The sequence below is a fragment of the Oncorhynchus kisutch genome, linkage group LG14 (assembly GCF_002021735.2).
Source record: "Oncorhynchus kisutch isolate 150728-3 linkage group LG14, Okis_V2, whole genome shotgun sequence".
NCBI lineage: Eukaryota > Metazoa > Chordata > Actinopteri > Salmoniformes > Salmonidae > Oncorhynchus > Oncorhynchus kisutch.
The window spans coordinates 42,685,302-42,709,303 of record NC_034187.2 but is presented as its reverse complement, the minus strand read 5'-3'; the positions used below and the strand labels follow the sequence as shown (position 1 = coordinate 42,709,303).

At 40.5% G+C, this 24,002-nt stretch overlaps 1 protein-coding gene across 1 annotated transcript in view; it reads left to right on the top strand.

The window, feature by feature from the left end:
* Positions 1–24,002, top strand: part of LOC109878131 (MAM domain-containing glycosylphosphatidylinositol anchor protein 1-like) — a 68,817-nt gene that overhangs the window by 5,799 nt on the left and 39,016 nt on the right. The window contains exons 3-5 of the mRNA XM_031789216.1: positions 10,492–10,607; positions 12,275–12,488; positions 13,818–14,114. Of these exons, the coding sequence (XP_031645076.1) occupies positions 10,492–10,607; positions 12,275–12,488; positions 13,818–14,114 (627 nt within the window). The remainder of the gene's footprint in view (positions 1–10,491; positions 10,608–12,274; positions 12,489–13,817; positions 14,115–24,002) is intronic.

Below are 24,002 nucleotides of genomic sequence, written 5' to 3'. Positions count from 1 at the left end.
TGCATGTGATATCCTGTATACCCTCTAGTGACACCCCATCCCGTGAACGGGACCGTTGTCATTATCTGACACTAATTAGCATAATGCAACGGACATAAATATTACTAGAAAATATTCCTATTCATGAAAATCTCAAGTGAAATATATTGAGATACAGCTTAGCCTTTTGTTAATCACCCTGTCATCTCAGATTTTCAAAATATGCTTTACAGCCAAAGCTAGACAAGCATTTGTGTAAGTTTATCGACAGCCTAGCATAGCATTTGTCCAGCTAGCAGCAGGTAACTTGGTCACGGAAATCAGAAAAGCAATCAAATTAAATCTTTTACCTTTGATGAGCTTCGGATGTTTTCACTCACGAGACTCCCAGTTAGATAGCAAATGTTCCTTTTTCCCGAAATATTATTTTTGTAGGCGAAATAGGTCCGTTTGTTCTTCACGTTTGGCTGAGAAATCGCCCGGAAATTGCAGTCACGAAAACGGCGAAAAATAATCCAAATTAGCTCCATAATATCAACAGAAACATGGCAAACGTTGTTTATAATCAATCCTCAAGGTGTTTTTCAAATATCTATTCGATAATATATCCATCGGGACAATTAGTTTTTCAGTAGGACCGATTGGAGTAATGGCTACCTCTGTATTTTACACGATAATCTCTCTGGGAGCATCAGGTGACCACTTTCGCAATGTAGCCGCCTACGGGTATTCTTCAACATAAATGCATAAAACTACGTCACAATGCTGTAGACACCTTCGGGAATACGGAGAAAGCGTACTCTGATTGATAGCCCATTCACTGATCAATAGGGACACATTGGAACGCAGCGCTTTCAAAAATTGAGGCACTTCCGGATTGGATTTTTCTCAGGCTTTCGCCTGCAACATCAGTTCTGTTATACTCACAGACAATATTTTTACAGTTTTGGAAACTTTAGTGTTTTCTATCCTAAGCCGTTATTTATATGCATATTCTAGCATCTTGTCCTGACAAAATATCTCGTTTATTACGGGAACGTTTTTTTTCCAAAAATGAAAATACTGCCCCCCTAGTCACAAAAGGATAACATGCAGAATTTGTAAACTAAATTACTTGATTTTGCCTAAATATATGTTTTAAAGTACCTATTGATCCACACTTCGTCCAACACATAGCAGATATTTCTTTGTTAATTTTATTAATTTTATCAGGACTCATAAAAAAATTATTTTGTACTTTGAATTGGAATGCCCTTGTTTGGTTATGTAGTGGCTTTATATAGTGTTTTCCATACATTCCCCCAACTCTCCTCTGATATCTGCACATGTATTTCAACTTACCATACATTTCTACGATTCTCGGGCTCTTGACCAATTCTGCTATTTTGTGTTATTTTTGAGCTGATCTTAACTTGTTTCTTCTATTGTTTCATATGTCCGAAAATAGCTTCTGGACATTAAAACAGCTATCACTAACCTCAATTTGGATGAAGATTTCTATTTCAATGAACTGGCGGCGCAGGACATACTGCTCACCCCGGACCAGGCCCTAATCCCTGACACTCGGAAGAGAAAGAGATGGCAATATAGAGGCCGACGTGCGGGTACCCTGATGAAACTACGGCGGCGATGAAATACAACACCTTTACCATCTGTTCTATTGGCGAATGTAGAATCACTGGAGAACAAACTGGATAAGATTCGTTCGAGACTATCCTATCAACAGGACCTGAAGAACTGGAATACCCTATGTTTCTCTGAAAATTGGCTGAACAAGGACATGGATAATATTCTAGCTGTTTTTTTTATATGCATCCGCAGGACAGAACGGCAGTGTCGGGTACAGTGCCTTGCAAAAGTATTCATCCACTTTGGCATTTTTCCTATTTTGTTGCAATCAGAAGACATTCATTTACTCAATAAATGTTCCTTTTGTTCGATGAAGTCTCTTTATATCCAAAAACCTCTGTTTTGTTAGCGTGTTTTCTTCAGTAATCCACAGGCTCAAACTCAGTCAAAACAATCAGACAAAAAAATCTAAATTGTATCGTAAAGTTCATAGAAACATGTCAAATGATGTTTATATTCAATCCTCAGGTTGTTTTTTAGCCTAAATTATCTTTAATATTTCAACCGGACAATAACGTCGTCAATATAAAAGGTAAACAAGAAATGCACATGCACCTGAAAAAGCTCTGTGACACATTAGGGTCCACTCGTTCAGACTGGTCTTACTCCCTCATTTATAAGAATACAAGCCTGAAACGATTTCTAAAGACTGTTTACATCTAGTGGAAGGCATAGGAACAGCAAATGGAGTCCTAAGGTCAATGGATACTGTAATGGCATTGAATAGAAAACTACAAAAAAAAAGAAAAACGACTTCCTGAATGGATTTTTCTCAGGTTTTCACCTGCTAAATCAGTTCTGTTATACTCACAGACACTATTTCAACAGTTTCGGAAACTCTAGAGTGTTTTCTATCCAAATCTACTATATGCATATCATGTCTTCTGGGCCCGAGTAGCAGGTCGTTGAATTTGGGCATGTTTTTCATCCAAAATTCCGAATGCTGCCCCTTACCCTAGAGACGTTAATATATATCTAAGACCTTGCTGCTGTGTCTTCTACCATACTTCCCATTCTCTTGCTGATGATACCAATTAGATTTTTGATTCACTAATTAATGAAGCCAACTCAGGCTTGCCCATATTTTCTGAATGGTTCCAGATAAAAACAAACATATTTAAATGTTAAAAAAATCCAAGAATAAGAAATATTGTTGAAAAAAGTCACATCCACTAGACTCCTAATAGATTGTTTTTGACATAACCTTTTTTTTACTAGGCAAGTCAGTTGACAATGACAACCTACCCTGGCCAAACCCTAACCCGGATGATGCTGGGCCAATTGTGCACCACCCTTTTGAACTACCAATCATGGCAGTTTGTGATACAGCCTGGAATCAAACCAGGGTCTGTAGTGACACCTCTAGCACTGTGATTCAGTACCTTAGACCGCTGCGCCACTCAGGAGCTCTGATGAAACATTGTACTGGAAAGACCATTGATCAGAAATACAGTGTAGACATTGTTAATGTTGTAAATGACTATTATAGCTGGAAAAGGCAGATTTTTTTTAATGGAAAATCTACAGAGGCCCATTATCAGCAACCATCACTCCTATGTTCCAATGGCATGTTATGTTAGCTAATTCAAGTTTATCATTTTCAAAGGCTAATTGATCATTAGAAAACATTATGTTAGCACAGCTGAAAACTGTTCTGATCAAAGAAGCAATAAAACTGACCTTCTTTAGACTAGTTGAGTATCTGGAGCATTAGCATTTTTGGGTTCGATAACAGGCTCAAAATGGCCAGAAAGAAATAACTTTCTTCTGAAACTCGTCAGTCTGTCCTTGTTCTGAGAAATCAAGGCTATTCCATGCGAGAAATTGCCAAGAAACGGATGATCTCGTACAATGCTGTGTACTACTCCCTTCACAGAACAGTGCAAACTGTCTCTAACCAGAATAGAAAGAGTGGGAGGCCCCGGTGCACAACTGAGCAGCAACAGTGTGTGAAAACCTTGTGAAAACTTACAGAAAACGTTTGACATCTGTCATTGCCAACAAAGGGTATATAACAAAGTATTGAGAAACTTTTGTTATTGACCAAATACTTATTTTCCACCATAATTTGCAAATAAATTCATTAAAAATCCTACAATGTGATTTTCTGGATTTGTTTTTCTCATTTTGTCTGTCATAGTTGAAGTGTACCTATGATGAAAATTACAGGCCTGTCTCATCTTTATAAGTGGGAGAACTTGCACAATTGGTGGCTGACTAAATACTTTTTTGCTCCGCTGTATATAAGAATTTATCAACTCGACAAACAACACTAGGCTCTATTATTATGGTGGGAGATTTTAATACAGTCTTAAATACCTCTATGGTCCGGAAAGGAAATCACACTACAAACTATCACCCTCAGGCACTTAAGGAAATCATGAATTTCATGGATATATTGGAATTAGTGGATATATCGAGACTTAAATACCCTGACCTAGTGAGATATACATGGCGGAGGCTTAATCAAGCTAGTCGTCTTGACTACTTTCTTAAGCCATTTTCTCTGGCACCAAAAGTTTAAAAAGTGTTGATAGGGGACAGAATGCGGTCGGATCATCACATAACTGGCATATACAGTGCCTTGCGAAAGTATTCGGCCCCCTTGAACTTTGCGACCTTTTGCCACATTTCAGGCTTCAAACATAAAGATATAAAACTGTATTTTTTTGTGAAGAATCAACAACAAGTGGGACACAATCATGAAGTGGAACGACATTGATTGGATATTTCAAACTTTTTTAACAAATCAAAAACGGAAAAATTGGGCGTGCTAAATTATTCAGCCCCCTTAAGTTAATACTTTGTAGCGCCACCTTTTGCTGCGATTACAGCTGTAAGTCGCTTGGGGTATGTCTCTATCAGTTTTGCACATCGAGAGACTGACATTTTTTCCCATTCCTCCTTGCAAAACAGCTCGAGCTCAGTGAGGTTGGATGGAGAGCATTTGTGAACAGCAGTTTTCAGTTCTTTCCACAGATTCTCGATTGGATTCAGGTCTGGACTTTGACTTGGCTATTCTAACACCTGGATATGTCGCAAGGCACTGTATATATTACTCTTACAGAATTTCCATGTGGGCGAGGATATTGGAAATGTTATCAAAGCCTACTAGATGATAAATTGTTTAGATCTAGGACAGAAGAATTTATAAGAGACTTTTTCAGACATAACATAGGTACAGCAGATCCCCTTATTATATGGGACACTTAAGTGTGCTTTTAGAGGCCATGCAATTCAGTACTCATCAATAAAACAATAGCAATTTAGATCAAAAGAGTCCATATTAACAAAGGAAATTGAAGGACTGACAGTACAGTTAGATAGCAATAAAAACGGTACCATAGAGGCACAGAATAAGTTAGAGGAAAAACAAAAAGAAATGGAGGAACTTATTCAAGAATGATCCAGTGTAATAGACTATAAAAATGAAGCGAACTGGATGGAATATCGGGGAAAATTAACCAAATTCTTTTCAATCTTCAATATAGAAATGCTACCCAAAAAAATGTCACGCATAATTCATAAAATTATATTTTGAAAGAAGAAGTAAAGTACTTTAAGAATATGTTTTCGTTTCAGGCTCCTCCATCTCCACTAACTGAAACTAATTGTATGGATTTTTTTCCTAATAATATTGTAAAATTAACATCTGTACAGAAAGACTCATGTGAAGGCCAAATTACACAGGAGGAACTGCTTGATGCAATTGGGGCCTTTTAAGGATGGGAAAACTCCAGGGCTGGATGGCATACCAGTGGTAGTATACAAAACTTTTTTGGATATACTCAAAGGACCACTATTAGCATGTTTTAACCACTCCTATATAAATGGTAGATTATCAGACACGCAACAAGAAGGTCTGATATCATTATTACTGAAACAGGACCCAATAGGTGTACATATAAAGATATAGTCCATTTAAAAATTGGAGACCTCATACACTTCAGTGTTGTGATGCAAAGATCCTAGCAAAATGCTTGGCACATAGAATTTAAAAAGTATTTTCAGATATTATTTATCCTAATCAGACAGGTTTTTACATGGACGATACATTGGAGATAATATAAGACAAGTACTGGAAACAATAGAATACTATGAAATATCAGGTACACCAGGCCTGGTTTTCATAGCTGATTTTGAAAAGGCTTTTGATAAAGTACGACTGGAGTTTATATATAAATGCCTAGATGGTTGGGATGGTGTTCTTGCAAGCGTCCCCCTTTTTCTTCCAAACATAACGATGGTCATTATGGTCAAACAGTTCTATTTTTGTTTCATCACACCAGAAGACCTGATCTTTGCCCCATGTGCAGTTGCAAACCGTAGTCTGGCGTTTTTATGGCGGTTTTGGAGCAGTGGCTTCTTCCTTGCTGTTGTCAAAGTGTGTTCATCTCTCGGAGACAGAATGCGTCTCCTTCCTGAGCGGAATGATGGCTGCGTGGTCCCATGGTGTTTCATACTTGCGTACTATTGTTTGTACAGATGAACGTGGTTCCTTCAGGCGTTTGGAAATTGCTCCCAACGATGAACCAGACTTGTGGAGGCCTACAATGTTTTTTCTGAGGTCGTGGCTGATTTCTTTTGATTTTCCCATGATGTCAAGCAAGAGGCACTGAGTTTGAAGGTCGGCCTTGAAATACATACACAGATACACCTCCAATATACTCAAATGATGTCAATTAGCCTATCAGAAGCTTCTGGGGCCATGACAACATTTTCTGGAATTTTCCAAGGTGTTAAAAGGCACAGTCAACAATGTAACGTAAACTTCCTAACCGACTTGTCAAAACTATAGTTTAAAAAATAAATTTGTGAAGTGTTTTGAAAAACTAGTTTTAATGTGTCACAATAGTAATCATACAGTACCAGTCAAAAGTTTGGACACACCTACTCATTCCAGGGTTTATCTTTAGTTTTAATATTTTCTAGTAATAATATTGATGACATCAAAACTATGAAATAGCAGATATGGAATCATGTAGTAACCAAAAAAGTGTCAAACAGATTTTATTTTACATTTGAGATTCTTCAAAGAAGACACCCTTTGTCTTGATGACAGCTTTGCACACTCTTAGCATTCTCTCAACCAGCTTCATGAGGTGGTCACCTGGAATACATTTGATTTAACAGGTGTGCCTTGTTAAAAGTTAAATTGTGGACTTTATTTCTTTCTTAATATGTTTCAGGCAATCAGTTGTGTTGTGACAAGGTTGGGGTGGTATACAGAAGATAGCCCTATTTGGTAAAAGACCAAGTCCATATTATGCAAGAACAGCTCAAGTAAACAAAGAGAAATGACAGTCCATCATTACTTTAAGGCATGAAGGTCGGTCAATACGGAAAATTTCAAGAACTTTGAGTCCAGTCGCAAAAACCATTATGCGCTATGACGAAACTGGCTCTCATGAGGACCGCCACAGGAAGGCAAGACCCAGAGTTACCTCTGCTGCAGAGGATAACTTCATTAGAGTTACCAGCCTCAGAAATTGCTGCCCAAATAAATCCTTCACAGAATTCAAGTAACAGACACATCTCAACATCAACTGTTCAGAGGAGACTGCGTGAATCACTTCAAAACCACTTCAAAAGGACACCAATAGGAAGAAGAGACTTGCTTGGGCCAAGAAACACAAGCAATGGACATTAAACCGGTGGAGTAGGTGAACTTATGATCTCTGCATGTGTTGTTCCCAACGTGAAGCATGGAGGAGGAGGTGTGGGGGTGCTTTGCTGGTGACACTGTGATTTATTAAGATATCAAGACACACTTAACCAGCATGGCTACCACAGCATTCTGCAACGATATGCCATCCCATCTGGTTTACGCTTAGTGGGACTATCATTTGTTTTTCAACAGGGCAGTGACCCAAAACACACATTCAGGCTGTGTAATGTCTATTTGACCAAGAAGGCGAGTGATGGAGTGCTGCATCAGATGATCTGGCCTCCACAATCTCCCGACGTCAACCCAATTGAGATGGTTCGGGATGATTTGGATCTCAGAGTAAAGGAAAAGCAGCCAACAAGTGCTCACCAAATGTGGGAACTCCTTCGAAATGGAAAAGCATTCCTCATGAAGTTGGTTGAGAGAATGCCAATAGTGATCAAAGCTGTCATCAAGGCACAGGGTGCCTACTTTGAATAATCACAAATTTTGATTAGGGGAGAAATCAGGTTATATGCGCTGTTGAAACACAACTTAAAAAACACATGGAAACTGTAAATATTGTTAACTTCACTCATTAGAGGACAACCTGCTGAGAAAACCAGTTACATTTTGGAGTGATTCATTTTGACTTTAGGGTCGCCAAAACAGAAAAAGAAACGCAACACTTATTTGTCAAACACTCATTGTTACATCATGTTGAAATCAATAGATTGAGAAGGGGTGGGTTGTACTTCCAGCTCAAACTAACCTTACAAAAAAAACACAGAATCTGTGAATAATATGTATATCACTGGTTAGAGGACAACTTGTAGAAGAAAGCCAGCTACATTTTGGATTGTTGCATTTTGTTTCAATTGGGCAGCCAACGCAGAAAGGTCAAACACAACACTTTTTTGTTAATCCCTCATATCGATATCAATTTGAAGACATCAATGATTTGTCCGCTGGGCGCTGTTCTCAGATAATCACATTGTATGCTTTCGCCATATAGCCTTTTTGAAATCTGACACCTTGGCTGGATTAACAACAAGATAAGCTTTATTTTGATGTATTGCACTTGTGATTTTATGAAAGTAAAATATTTATAGTAATTTAATTTGAATTTGGCGCTCTTCAATTTCACCAGATGTTGTCGAGGTGGGATGCTACATCCCACTGTTCCATAAGAAGATTTAAAAAAAGGAGCAGACAAAATGTGTTCCGGGATGTATGTTTTTGACTTGCACATATGTGTACGTGTGTGTGTTTTCCCCTTCCCTGTTAATGGGAGTCACACGAGCCCAGGTGGCGAGATAGCACGCAGACGAGTGCTTCGTAAGCGCCTCGCTAATGTATAAAGTGCAACATATGGTCTCCATCTACTTGAGCGCGGAGGGCTAGCCATATGACGTTGACGTTAAGTCTCCCGTCATCGCCAACCCACTTGCCGAGCTAGTTTGCATGCTTGGCAAAGCATGGAGTTGCAATGTTTTTATTTTTCCTCTCCTGCACTCTCACTGGTACTAGAGATGTTATATCAAAGCAGATAACTTCAAAGCAGTGTGCTGATGTGTGTATCACTTTATCAGAAGCACGTCATCAATGAAGTCCGAAGCTTTGTTTTGATCACCTGCTTTTTCAAACTGTGTGTTGCAAAATACGAGATCCCACTTATTTCGCCGTGGCCTTTTCTGATTTCCAGCTCCTTTCAAACACGGACCTCTACTGCACGTGTATATACAAATATAGTTAGGATTCTGTACAAAAATAATCACCTGACTGGTATGCAACATTCAGCGATGTAAGGGTATGAGGTGGAATACTGTTGAAGGCAAACTATTTTTTAAATTTAGTATAAGCTTCTGTCTTAAGCATCCTAAATATTGCCATATATTCAGTTTCTTTTAAATAGTCAACTTGAAGGCAAAAAGGAGAAGCATGATGTAAGATGCAAACCTGATATTCTATCTGATTATAAGCTACTAAAGCCAATGACTTTATCGCAGCTCCACAGTGTTTAAATGAAAATGGAGAAAAAAATACTTCTGTCAATCACACACTGCTATTTATTGCTGACCAGCAGATGTATTTAATATGCGTTGTAAACAGATAATGAAACTCCGGTTAATGAACTGTTTTTCGGAAACAATTTGGTGAAATCTCCGAAGCCTTCAGAAAGCCTTGGTTTCCCACCCCTAGGTGGTACCCTATAAGGTCCTCCTTTGTACCTTTAGTTTTATGTACAGTTCATACCTCAGATAGTACCTTTCTTACATATAGTCCACAGGTACAAAATGTGCTTTTAGAAAAGACAAAATACTAAGACCAGGGCGTGACACCTCTACCATAGACCACTTTAAAAGTGATGTGTAATTCCTATTGGAATCCAGCAATAGTTAGGATTTTTGAGAATGACTACCAGGAACATTGTGAGGTGACTGCCTAAGCCATTTAAACTGGAACAACCATTTCAGTTATGGGTGCACAAAAAATCAAACTTACTGATTGGATAGTTGAGAAATGTATGTTATTTATCTTTGTGTAGCTTTATGCAAAAACACAGATATATAAAAAAAACTATTTAAAACATCTACATGTAATTGAGCATGATTATGTTACACATTTTGCTTTTAAGGGTACCACCTCAGTGACAAAGCCATTAGTTCCATTTATTTGGCAGAGATGTACCTTTTTTTAATTCAAAATATTGGCTACATAAATGTACCATTATACTCTTTATCCGCACATTTGACTAAAAGGTACATTATGTGTATTTTGATATTTTCGATGGGACAGCCGTTGTTGTTAGGGTGGATCTCTCTCCTTTTCTCATTGTTTATTCTCTTTTTAATTTACCTCTACTCTTCTCCCTCTCTCCCTCCCTCCTTGATCACACCTACGTGCCCTGCTTGTTCCCTCCCTCATTCTTACTTCGTCACTTTCCCTCTACCTTTTCTTCTTCTTTCTTCCTCTTCCCATTCTCTCTTTCTTATGCTCTCTCCTTCCTCCTTATTTCTTTCTCTCTTATACTTTCCACCTTCTCCCACCCCATTCTTCCTTACCCTTCTCTCCCTTTCTCCTTCCTTACCCCTCTTTCCCTCCTCTTGCCTTCCTTTCCTCCTCTTCCCTTCCCTACACACCCTTCTCTCCTTCCTCCTTCAACCAACTCCTTCCCTCCCTACACCCCCCTCCTCACCCCCTTCTATTCCCCTTCCCTCCATCTCTCACTTCAGGTATGGGTAACCTTACCTTCCAGATCACACCCGACTCCAACAAGGACAGTGAGAGCATCCAGATGGGCCGTGACCTCAAGCTTTCATGCCACGTGGATGCGGAGCCCCAGGACAAGGTCAACTGAATAATAATAACAATAATAATAATAATAGGGTATGACCTCTTTATAATGGTCTCATAATGATGCAGACTAAATAAGTTGAGAGAATTGAGAGGGATGAACATTTTATTTAAAGAGACATATGCCTTGTTAAAATACATTATAAAAGGCTGTTACATGCTTATAACAAGTTAATTAATTCAGTAAAGTAGAGTACCAGTCAAAGGTTTGGACATGCCTACTCATTCAAAGGTTTTCCTTTATTTTTACTTTTTTTAATGCTTTTTCAACAGTCTTGAAGGAGTTCCCACATATGCTGAGCACTTGTTGCCTGCTTTTCCTTTACTCTGCGGTCCAACTCATCCTCAATTGGGTTTAGGTTGGGTGATTGTGAAGACCAGGTCATCTGATGCAGCACCTCATCACTCGCCTTCTTGGTCAAATAGCCCTTACACGGCCTGGAGGTGTGTTGGGTCATTGACCTGTTGAAAAACAAATGATAGTCCACCAAGTGCAAACCAGATAGGATGGCGTATCACTGCAGAGTGCTTGTGTTTCTCGGCCCAAGCAAGTCTCTTCTTATTATTGGTGTCCTTTAGTAGTGGTTTCCTTGCAGCAATTCGACAGTTGATGTTGAGATGTGTCTGTTCCTTGAACTCTGTGAAGCATTTATTTGCGCTGCAATTTCTGAGGCTGCTAACTCTAATGAATGTATCTTCTGCAGCAGAGGTAACCCTGAGTCTTCCATTCCTGTGGCGGTCCTCATGAGAGCCAGTTTCATCATAGCACCTGATGGTTTTTGCTACTGCACTTGAAGAAACTTTAAAAGTTCTTGAAATTTTCCGAATTAAAGTACCTTCATGTCTTAAAGTAATTATGGACTTTCGTTTCTCCTTGCTTATTTGAGATGTTCTTGCTATAGTATGGACTTGGTCTTTTACCAAATCTTCTGTATACCACCCCTACCTTGTCACAACACAAGTGATTGGCTCAAACACTGTCACGCCTGCTCCCGCTCTTCCTCCCTCTGGTGCTCGAGGGCGCCAGACTTTCCAACATTACACACTCAAGCCACTTTCAGTACGCACACCTGCCTTTCCCCGTCATGCGCATCAACGCTCATTGGACTCACGTGGACTCAATTACTTGTGTAATTTCCTTCCCTATATCTGTCTGTTTCATAACTCTGTTTCCTGCTTCGGGATTGTTTGTCATATGTCCTTGTTTATCCATGTGCTGATGCTGTTCCTGTCGTGTTCTTTGTCCGTACCTGAATAAATATTTGACTCCCTGTTCCCTGCTTCTCCTGTCTGCCATTGGTCCTCACAAACACATTCATTGAAATGCATTCCAGGTGACTACCTCATGAAACTAGTTTAGAGAATGCCAAGAGTATGCAAAGCTGTCATCGAGGTAAAGGGTGGCTACTTTGAAGAATCTCAAATATAAAATATATTTGGATTTGTTTAACACTTTCTTGGTTACTTCATGATTCCATATGTGTAATTTCATAGTGTTGATGTCTTCACTACTATTCCACAATGTAAAAATGTTTAAACATAAAGAAAAACCCTTGAATGAGTAGGTGTTTCCAAACTTTTGGCTGGTACTGTGTGTGTGTGTGTGTGTGGCAATATATTAACACAATTAAATAACATCTTGCTATATTATTATACTATTAGGTGAACTACACGTGGTACCAGAACGCGGTGCTCATCTACAACTCGGACAGCCTCATTGTGCTGCACAGCGACCCAGACATGGCGCCTGGTACTAGCAGTCTGGAGATCGTGGACATGAAGTTCCGCGACCAGGCCACCTACAGCTGCGTGGCCAACTTCCCCGGGAGCACAGTGCCTGAGCTGAGGGTAGATGTCAACATCACCCAGAACAGCGGTAAGGGAACTGTTCCTTTGTTCTGTTGCCATGTTCACGTGCTATTAGAGTTATTGGACGCTCCTAGTTCCAAGTGGGAAATTTCACTTTACCATCCAAGTCATAATTACAAGTGGGAAACGCAGAGAGAATGTTGTTACCCGAGTTGCCGAGTAGTGACGTTTCACCACTGACCTTTCACCTTTTCAACCAAAAGATGACAACAAATCCATTTATGATAATTACAACCTTATCAGTAGGGATAATTTTATTTATTTGATCAGGGAATCATACTGAGACCAAGGTCTCTTTTACAGATGAATTACATAAATTACAGAAAATACACACATCAAATATAAATACAAAATGCAAGCACAAAGACGAACACAGTCATAAAAAGCTAACACATTCATCAGTAATAAGGTCCTCAATCAGCTTTCTGAATTACCCTGGAGGCACCAGAACATCAAATTGAAGAACATTTTGAAGAAAACTAAAAGCTGATTTCTATAACTCAGTTGAGACAAAAGCAATTTCCAGAGTTAGCCATCCCTGAGACTGGGTGTGGTACGTCATATGTCTAAAGTTTACCAATTACTTTTAGTAAAAGGGCTTTATAAATTAAAACATTTTTTTCTGAGGTCTTGGCTGATATCTTTTGATTTTCCCATGATGTCAAGCAAAGAGGCATTGAGTTTGAAGGTCGACCTTGACATACATCCACAGGTACACCTCCAATTGACTCAAATGATGTCAATTAGCCTATCAGAAGCTTCTAAAGCCATGTCAACATTTTCTGGAATTTTCCAAGCTGTTAAAAGGCACAGTCAATAGTGTAACGTAAACTTCTGGCCCACTGGATTGTGATACAGTGAATTAATCTGTCTGTAAACAGTTGTTAAAAAAATTACTTGTGTCATGCACAAAGTAGATGTCCTAGCCATCTTGCCAAAACTATAGTTTATTAACAAGAAATGTGTGGAGTGGTTGAAAAATGAGTTTTAATGACTCCAACCTAAGTGTATGTAATCTTTCGACTTCAACTGTATATATAAACACTTTAATAACCAATAAAAATGGCCTTGCTAATGTCAACATTTAACCTCACTCACTCTCCCCCTCCACCCTTCGTCCGGCTGTCCTCATCTTTCTTTCTTTTTATTTCTTTCTATAAACCCTGGTTTTCTTTTGGGCAACCCTTTCTAAAATATTTTCTTGCCCTCCTCCCTCTTCCTCTCTCTTCCACTCTTCTCTTTATCTCTCCATCTCCCTCCTCACTCCCCCTCGCTCCCATCCCACTCCCTTCACACGCCCTCTTACACCCTTCCCCCTTTCTGCCCCCCCTCACAGTTACTCCCCCAATTTTAACGGTGCCAGAAGGGGGCCAGGTGGTGAGCGTGAGGGAGGGAGGCACCACCGACCTGGTGTGCCTGGTTGATGGCAAGCCCCGCCCACCCGTGCTTTGGTCACGTGCCGACAAGGACCTGACCATGCCCACGGGTGAGTGGGCGGTGGAAACACGCGACGGGCGCCTCCGCCTGACCAACGTCACCCGGGACCTGATGGGTGCCTACCGCTGCCAGACGGCGCCATACAATGGCCTCAACGTCAAGCCACGTCAGGCACAGGTTCAGCTGAATGTACAATGTGAGTCGCAAAGTGCTACATTTTCCATGAGATGTCTGTTTATTGAGCTCTGGATGGAAATAAAAAGTATTTCCAAAGTGTTTCTCCTGGTCCTGGTGATCTACAGTGGGGCAAAACAGTATTTAGTCAGCCACCAATTGTGCAAGTTCTCCCAATTAAAAAGATGAGAGAGGCCTGTAATTTTCATCATAGGTACACTTCAACTATGACTGACAAAATTAGAAAAAAAATCCAGAAAATGACATTGTAGGATTTTTTATGTATTTATTTGCAAATTATGGTGGAAAATAAGTATTTGGTAAATAACAAAAGTTTATCTCAATACTATAAGTAACCAACCCTTTTGTTGGCAATGATATAGGTCAAACGTTTTCTGTAAGTCTTCACAAGGTTTTCACACACTGTTGCTGGTATTTTGGCCCATTCCTCCATGCAGATCTCCTCTAGAGCAGTGATGTTTTGGGGCTGTTGCTGGGCAACACAGACTTTCAACTCCCTCCAAAGATTTTCTATGGGGTTGAGATCTGGAGACTGGCTAGGCCACTCCAGGACCTTGAAATGCTTCTTACGAAGCCACTCCTTCATTGCCCGGGCGGTGTGTTTGGGATCATTGTCATGCTGAAAGACACAGCCACGTTTCATCTTCAATGCCCTTGCTGATGGAAGGAGGTTTTCACTCAAAATCTCACGATACATGGCCCCATTCATTCTTTCCTTTACATGGATCAGTCGTCCTGGTCCCTTTGCAGAAAAAAACCCCCAAAGCATGGTGTTTCCACCCCCATGCTTCACAGTAGGTATGGTGTTCTTTGGATGCAACTCAGCATTCTTTGTCCTCCAAACGAAAAAGTTCTATTTTGGTTTCATCTGACCATATGACATTCTCCCAATATTCTTCTGGATCATACAAATGCTCTCTAGCAAACTTCAGATGGGCCTGGACACGTCTGGCACTGGCGGCGTAGTGTGTTACTGATGGTAGGCTTTGTTACTTTGGTCCCAGCTCTCTGCAGGTCATTCACCAGGTCCCCCCGTGTGGTTCTGGGATTTTTGCTCACCGTTCTTCTGATCATTTTGACCCCACAGGATGAGATCTTGCGTGGAGCCCCAGATCGAGGGAGATTATCAGTGGTCTTGTATATCTTCAATTTCAGGTAACGAGTGGAGGACAGAGGAGCCTCTTAAAGAAAAAGTTACAGGTTTGTGAGAGCCAGAAATCTTGCTTGTTTGTAGGTGACCAAATACTTATTTTCCACCATAATTTGCAAATAAATTCATTAACCTCTAGCGACGAGCAATCCCGTATCCGGGAGCGTAATCATAGCCTCAAGCACATTACCATAACGCAACGTTTCCTATTCATGAAAATCGCAAATGAAATTAAATAAATATATTGAAACACAAGCTTAGCCTTTTGTTAACAACACTGTCATCTCAGATTTTCAAAATATGCTTTTCAACCAAAGCTACACAAGCATTTGTGTAAGAGTATTGATACCATAGCATAGCATTACGCCTAGCATTCAGCAGGCAACATTTTCACAAAAACAAGAAAAGCATTCAAATAAAATAATTTACCTTTGAAGAATTTCGGATGTTTTCAATGAGGAGACTCTCAGTTAGATAGCAAATGTATTTGTGTAGGAGAAATCGCTCCGTTTTGTTCATCACTTTTGACTAAGAAAAAAAATCGACAATTCATTCACTACAACGCCAAACTTTTTTACAAATTAACTCCATAATATCGACAGAAACCAAGCGACCACCTGGTAAATGTAGTCTCTTAGGGTCAATCTTCCAATGATATGCCTACAAATACGCCACAATGCTGCAGACACCTTGGGGAAAATGTGGAAAAGGTAAGCTGACTCCTAGCTCCTCCACAGCCATATAAGGAGTCATTGCCATGAGGCTGTTTCAAAAAATGCGGCACTTCCTGATTGTATATTTATCTGGTTTTTTTCTGTAACATCAGTTCTGTGGCACTCACAGACAATATCTTTGCAGTTTTGGAAACGTCATAGTGTTTTCTTTCCAAAGCTGTCAATTATATGCATAGTCGAGCATCTTTTCGTGACAAAATATCTTGTTTAAAACGGGAACGTTTTTCATCCAAAAATTAAAAGAGCGCCCCCTATATCGAAGAAGTAAAACATCCTACAATGTGATTTTCTGGATTTTGTTTTCTCATTTTGTCTGTCATAGTTGAAGTGTACCTATGATGAAAATTACAGGCCTCTCTCATCTTTTTAAGTGGGAGAACTTGCACAATTGGTGGCTGACTAAATACTTTTTTTGCCCCACTGTATATGTTGTGCAAGGTTTTGTTCAGTCCAGTAGTAACACACCTAATGAACGAATCAAGCAATCTTCAAATTTTTTGATTAGTTGAATAAGCTGTGTTACTGTAACAGAGGTCATTCAGAAGCACACGTGTAATGAGCGATGTTGCCTGAGACCTGAAGACCTGATTCAGTTTGCCCAGCTAACAATATTCTGTCATTTAAACTCAATCAACAATTTGTTCAAATCGATAGCTAGTTGTATTAGATTAGAATGGACTGCAGTCACTGTCTCAATTCAATTTCAAACTCACACTGGACCGCAGTAAGCTAACGATAACCCTTAAATGGGGTCGAATACACTGTTACTAACATACACAACAACGTTGCTAATTAACAAATGGTATCAGAAACCAACGCGTCTAAGTGTGCATACCCTGTTTATTGTTTGTGTGAGCAATTAGCGACTAAGCTATTAACAAACACTCCCCTTGGTTACATTTAGACTTCTTGGTGGTCTGCAGTAAGAGTGCTTTTGCCTGCTGCGCTTCAATAATGCTTCCATTGTGAAGCGGGCTCGTTCATAAAGTTCAAAACGCTAAAAGCCTTAGAATTCATGAAGATTTCTCTTCTCTTGGCACCATCACAAAGGCAAGCCAGAGAGCCTATTCATTAACTGTATGGTATGTGACGTTGCTTGACGCTCATGAAAATACACCTTCCCACTTTACAGTTTTGTAATTGGTGCCATTGAAGGTGTGTTGGAGTGTTTTGTTTTCAATGTGAGCTGTGCCATTGTTGAAAATAAATGTGTCCTCGTTTTCTCACCATCCTATACAGTTCAATTTAGTATGCATTATTGTGTAAATTGTGAAATAAAATTATATAAATCGGTAGATGAGGCGAACAATACAATCCTGTCCATAGATAAACAGATGCTCAAAGGATAGCCCTGAAACGCACATTGTTCCGTTGCCTGTATTTCCCATGAAATGTGATGTGCAGTATGGCCCCCTTGATGTCCACCCAACTATACCCTTAGCCGCTGAAGAATAAGGAACAGAGGAGTATTCAATTGTGTCAGGACCATGGGGCCAAACAGAAAGGAAACTCTGTGGTCCTGTCAAAAATGCAACTAATTTCTACTTTTGATGGATTGGTTGTCCGTGAATTCTTTTGATTGGACTGATCATGTCAACATCATATTTTCAAAATCTTAGCTAGCAATATAGCAGTCATCATCATGAATTAAGTCAACAATCTACTGGCAAATCCTTTTCATTCCTTGTCATATGAAGAGAAATAATGAAGAGAAATTATATATAATACGTATCGGTGCTCATCGGCCATTGGACATAAACATTACACAACAAGTTGGAAATCGCAAATTCCCCAATGAGTGGTTCAGATAAAATCAGTGGCTAACTGCAGGCATTGCAAAGCAATCCATTTCTGCTATTCAGTGGAGTGGGTGTGTTGTCCAAATCTGGGATTAAGGGTATATTTTCCAAGCTTTAAAGGACATTTGCCATGCTGTCAATCCATTATGACTTCTGCCATGCTCAAAACAACTGGAAACTCGGAACTGGGAAATCTCAGACTTGAATGAGTACAAGACAACTGGGAACTCCCCAAAAAAACTAGCACCGACTGGGAAAATACGTTTTGAAGTTGGGAACTAGGGCCTCTTTCTCGAGCTTCGACCTTGAAATCTCTGACGTCATCATCATTCAACCTTTTTTCTGATTTCCCAGTTGTCTTGAAAGCACCATTAATCCATAGAATGCCAGCCTTTGATGACAAAGTTTGATGACAAAATTTGGCCACGAAGGACCCCTGCGCCACTGTCCTGTTGAAATGAGCACAACAACGTGAGTCCAAAATGGTCTTGTACGCTACTGCATAAATGATGTAATATGCCAGGTAGATATGACCAGTATACTGTAGCTAAGAAAGTAATACTAAGTGTATGTTGTGTAGTAAGCTGTTAGTAGCCCATGTGACTCGCCCTAATAATTGTGTCCCTTGTCCCCACATAATTTAGCCTACTGTTCTGACTTGGTGGCGCAAATGTAGCCTATAGCCTGTTTTAGAAAAATGTAATCATTGAATATTGTAGGAGCTTTCATTGTCAGCTTAAATGCCCTCTTTATTTATCCTACGGTTCTGATGTGGTGTACAGGGAGAATACTGTAAGAACGGCCCATGTTCTGAGTTCTGTCACTGCAAATTTCAAAAGTGCTGAACAAATAGCTATATTGACTACGTCTGTCCTAACTCGCTCATTAATGTCTTAATCGAAATTACGGATTGACTCTCATCCGCTTGTAGTCCTCTTATGCCATAGTTTGTACATCTCAATTGTCAGTAGAAACCACATTTGTTTAAGCAAGTCAGCCATATCAGCTATGTTTTTAAAAGGCAGTAAATTAGTCTGAATGAACTGTTTTGCTTCCAGACAAGGCTCCGCTGATAGCCAGGTGTAGCAGTGGTAAGGTGTTGGGACAGCTTAATGTAGGCCCTAACAGTTTGTGGGCACGGTTTGTTACCGTTATTGTGCAATGAATGTGTTGTTTAGTGTTGTGTAGTGACTTTGCTGGCATGCATCTAAAAATTTTTTTTTTTTGCCCCACCAAGATTTTCCAGCTAAAATTGCCACTGGATAGGCTAGATGGGTTGTTGTTGCAGACACCAATTCAATCCTCTCAGAGCTCCACAAGTGCCTTGTGGATAGGGCCTTAAAGTTTGTTTGGGATTCATGGTAAAGGATATGCCCAAACTAGCTTGCTTAGCGAATGAAGCTAGTTTAGCCCCAAATGCATGCTAGCTTCAGTAAAGGCTACTATGACATGGAGCTGTCCTTCCAAACCCTTACAACCCACATCCACTGTCCGTCCACATCGTAAGAAAGATACTGCTAGATTTACAAGACTGGCTAATGCAGGTGGGGCGGAAGGGCGACACCAGTCTACTTCAATGATTTATTGGAGAGAGAGAGAGAGAGAGAGAGAGGGATTAGAGAGAGAGACAGAAGAAGATAAAGTGTAACTGAGAGAAGATAGTTAGTGATCAAGAGAGGTAAGGAGAGAGAAATGGAAGGAGAAAAGAGAACCAGGGAGAGGAGGGAGAAGGGAGAGAATAAAAAACAGAGAGGAAGAGAGAGTGAGGTAGAAGTTGCAGAACCCCTTTGCCAGGGAGCAATCGGTGCTTTGGAAACCAACGATTCCCCCTTCCTTTCCTCCCTCCCTCCTTCCCTCCTGGTTTGTATTTATTTATTTGTTTATTGATTTTGTTTTGTACCCTTCATTTGTTTTGTACCCTTCATTTAGCATTTTTGATCGATACCCGGGGAAGATGCACCTCTATAGTTAAGGGAACTCCCCTTTTTCTCTCTTCCTCCATCCTCTCCTTTTCTCCTCTTCCTTCTTTAATACTCCCTAATCCTCCCTCTCTTTCTAGCTCCTCTTACCATGACATGGATGTTGTTCCTCATTGCTATTCTCATCATCAATTAGGCAGCATCTCACTCTGTCTCCCTCTATCGCTCTCTCACTCTTGTATATTGCCTTATCACCTCTCTCCCTTCTGTGTCCCTTTTGCTTTTCCTCCCTCCCTCGCTCCGTCTAGCTGACTCAATCATCTCCAGTCTCGCTCTCATTCACTCTAACACTACACTCTCTCCGTCATCCGTCTTCCTCCATCACTTTCTCTTTTCACTACACACACACACACACACACACACACATACACATACACATACCACCTTTTCTCCCTTGCACTCAATGCAGATCAATCTACCCAATCTACCCTGTCTACCATACTGTAAATGTCTGGGGACTAAGTTATATGTCTGGGTGTGTTTGTATGTGGATTTGTGTTTGTGTTTGTGAGAGAGTGTCTGTCTGCCTTTATGTCTGTCCATCTCTCTGTCTGTCTTTCCACCCTGGTTCGAATCCAGGCTGTATCACAACCCCCCGTGATTGGAAGTCCCATAGGGCGGCGCACAATTGGCCCAGCGTCGTCTGGGTTTGGCCGGTGTAGGCCGTCATTGTAAATAAGAATTTGTTCTTAACTGACTTGCCTAGTTAAATAAAATACAACAGCTCTGGAAAAAAAATAAAGACACCTGCAAAATGATCAGTTTCTCTAGTTTTATAGGTATCTGTTTGGGTAAAATTAACATTTTTATTTTGCTCTATAAACTACAGAAAACATTTCTCCCAAATTCCAAATAAAAATAGTGTCATTTAGAGCATTTATTTGCAGAAAATGACAACTGGTGAAAATAATAAAAAAGAAGCAGTGTTGTCAGGTAGGTTGTTGGATGGATGGGCTATTTACAGATTGGCTATGTACAGTTGCAGCGATTAGTTAGCTGCTCTGACATCTGATGCTTAAAGTTAGTGAGGGAGATATGTCTCCAACTTCAGTGATTTTTGCAATTCGTTCCAGTCATTGGCAGCAGAGAACGAGAAGGAAAGACGGCCAAAAGAGGTGTTGGCTTTGGGGATGACCAGTGAAATATACCTGCTGGAGCGTGTGTTATGGGTAGGTGTTGCTATGGTGACCAGTGAGCTGAGATAAGGCGAAGCTTTACCTAGCAAAGACTTATAGATGACCTGGAGCCAGTGGGTTTGGCGATGAATATGTAGCGTGGACCAGCCAACGAGAGTATACAAGTCGCAATGCTGGGTAGTATATGGGGCTTTGGTGACAAAATGGATGGCACTGTGAACGACTGCATCCAATTTGCTGAGTGGAGTGTTGGAGGCTATTTTGTAAATGACATTGGTGAAGTCAAGGATCTAGTCAGTTTTACAAGGGTTTGTTTGGCAGCCTGAGTGACTTTTTTGCAAAATAGGAAGCTGATTCTAGATTTAATTTTGGATTGGAGATACTTAATGAGTCTGGAAGGAGGGTTTACAGTCTAGCCAGACACCTATGTATTTATAGTTGTCCACATATTCTAAGTCAGAACTGTCCAGAGTAGTGATGCTAGTCAGGCGGGCGGGTGTGGTCAGTGATCGGTTGAAGAGCATGCATATAGTTTTTCTAGCATTTAAGGGCAGTTGGAGGCCACGGAAGGAGTGTTGTACGGCATTGAAGCTCATTTGTAGGTTTGTTAACACAGTGTCCAAAGAAGGGCCAGATGTATATAGAATGGTGTCGTCTGCGTAGAGGTGGATCAAAGATTCACCCCAGCAAGGGCGGCATCATTGATATATATACAGAGAAAAGAGTCGGCCCAAGAAGTGAACCCTGTGGCACCCCCATAGAGACTGACAGAGGTCCGGACAACAGGACCTCCGATTTGACACATTGAACTCTATCTGAGAAGTAGTTAGTGAACCAGGCGAGGCAGTCTGCCAATAAGAACGTGGTGATTGACAGAGTCAAACGCCTTGGCCAGGTTGATGAAGACGGCTGCACAGTACTGTCTGTTATCGATGGCGGTTATGATATCGTTTAGGACCTTGAGCGTTGCTGAGATGCACCCGTGACCAGTGGAGAAGGTACTGTGGGATTAGAAATGGTCAGTGATCTGTTTGTTCACTTGGCTTTCGAAGACTTTAGAAAGACAGGGTAGGATGGATATAGGTCTGTAACAGTTTGGATCTATAGTGTCTCCCTCTTTGAAGAGGGGGAAGACCTCGGCCGCTTTCCAATGTTTGGGAATCTCAGATGAGTGGTGGCGGATAATTTTAGGAAGAGAGTGTCCAGATTGTCTAACCCTGTCACGAACCCCGCTTCCTGAGTCTGTGTTTGCCTGTGTTTCTGTCCTGGAGTGTGTTTCCGGTGTCCTGGAACGCACCCTGTCTGGTTGCCGGGCAGATTAGCTTGTTGGGAGATCGATGTTCACCCGCACCTGTATCCCATCAGTAATCTGCACACCTGTCCTGATCATCACCTCTCCCCTTCAAAAGCTCTGACCTGACATCCATTCCCTGCCGGATCGTTAGCCATGAACAGTATGTTGTGCCATAGTATCAGCCTCAAGTTGGATAGAATTTGTTTTGTACGTCTTGCTTGCCTTCAACTTACCTCCGTTTGTTCTGTCTTCAGTTACTCACCCGGATCATTTACCCCATTCCCGCCTGGTCATCGGAGGATTCCGCTTCCCCATTGGATCCACCTATTTACTCCCATCAACTCACCACCGCTGCCCGCTACGCCACCTGGATGTATCTACCCACTCACATTCACTTGTAAATAAATACTCACCTTCTTCCTACTCTCCTTGTCCTGGTCTGCTTCTGGGTTCGATTTTGAAGAAACGTGACAAACCCAGCAGATTTGCAGGGATCCATATTTTGCAGCTCTTTCAGTTGGACATCAGCCGTCTGGATTTGGGTGAAGGAGAAGCATTGGGGGCTTGGGCCAGTTGCTGCAGGGGGTCCAGAGCTGTTGGCCGGGGTTGGGGTAGCCAGGTTGTCGGTACCAGGTCCTTATTTATTGATAGATTGTTTCACCCCTTCCACACCCACTTGGTGGAACTCAAAACTACAGTGCTGGTTTTTCATTATTTGGTCTATTATGCATGAATGTGAAGACTCAACATTTTTTGTTTGCATGTCATGCCTAAATTTGTTAATCTTCTCAACCAAAATGTTATTCAAGTGGTTGGCAATATCAGTGTTTTGTTATGAACAAGCCATCTGCCTCAATGAAGGATGGAGCCGAGCTTGCTTTTTTGCCTAAAATTTAATTGAACCCCTTGACACATACCAACAAACAGGTGTGATCATTCTCCATGGTCCCTGCAGCATACGCTCAAACCAGTGGGATTAGAACGCTTATTTAGAATGTCTAGTTTCGATTGACGCAACAGTCTGTGTTTAAACTGGCCATATTGTTCTTTCACAGAAACATTTTGTATCAAACACAGTCCTTGCAAAGTTTTTGTATGCAATGTTCAGATATTCACATAAGTAGCTACAGCATAACACAATAATCCAAACTGAAAAATGTAGGCTACACTAGTCCTAGCTTTAACTGAGAAGAGATTAACATAACACAAGAGATCATATTTAGCTAACTCTCGGCTGACACAAACCACAATATTAATTAGCTAATTGCAATTACAATTAATCACGTCACGGGGGAGCTCACCATTGCTCACCATAATTGTGAAAAATCGAAAGTAATAGCCACCGTGTTTTTTTTTCGTCAACCAAAGATAAGAGAAGGAGTCTAGATGAGTTTGGTCTGTTAACAGTCTGCATGTTGAAGGGGGTGTGTCGTCTACGATTATTCACTTTCCTTCATTTACTTCCAGAACTTTACTCGAAAGATAAGTGAAGCATTCCTTCACCTAATTTTAAATCTTTGGTCTGACAGATGTTTACGTGACACCCAGAATACAGTGTATAATGTCAACAAACATGTTGCAACACATAGCTGGCAAATACCTTAGCATTAGCTCATTATAATCAGATCTTTCAAAAAGTGTTTTACACACATCACAGGTGTCATATTTGTCCCCAGTACTTAAAAACATGTGAATAAAACTGTAAATACATTATATTCATATACATGCATACTGTATGCTACAGTAAACCTACAATACGATATACAGAAAATAAGGCACTTACTTTGATAGGAACGC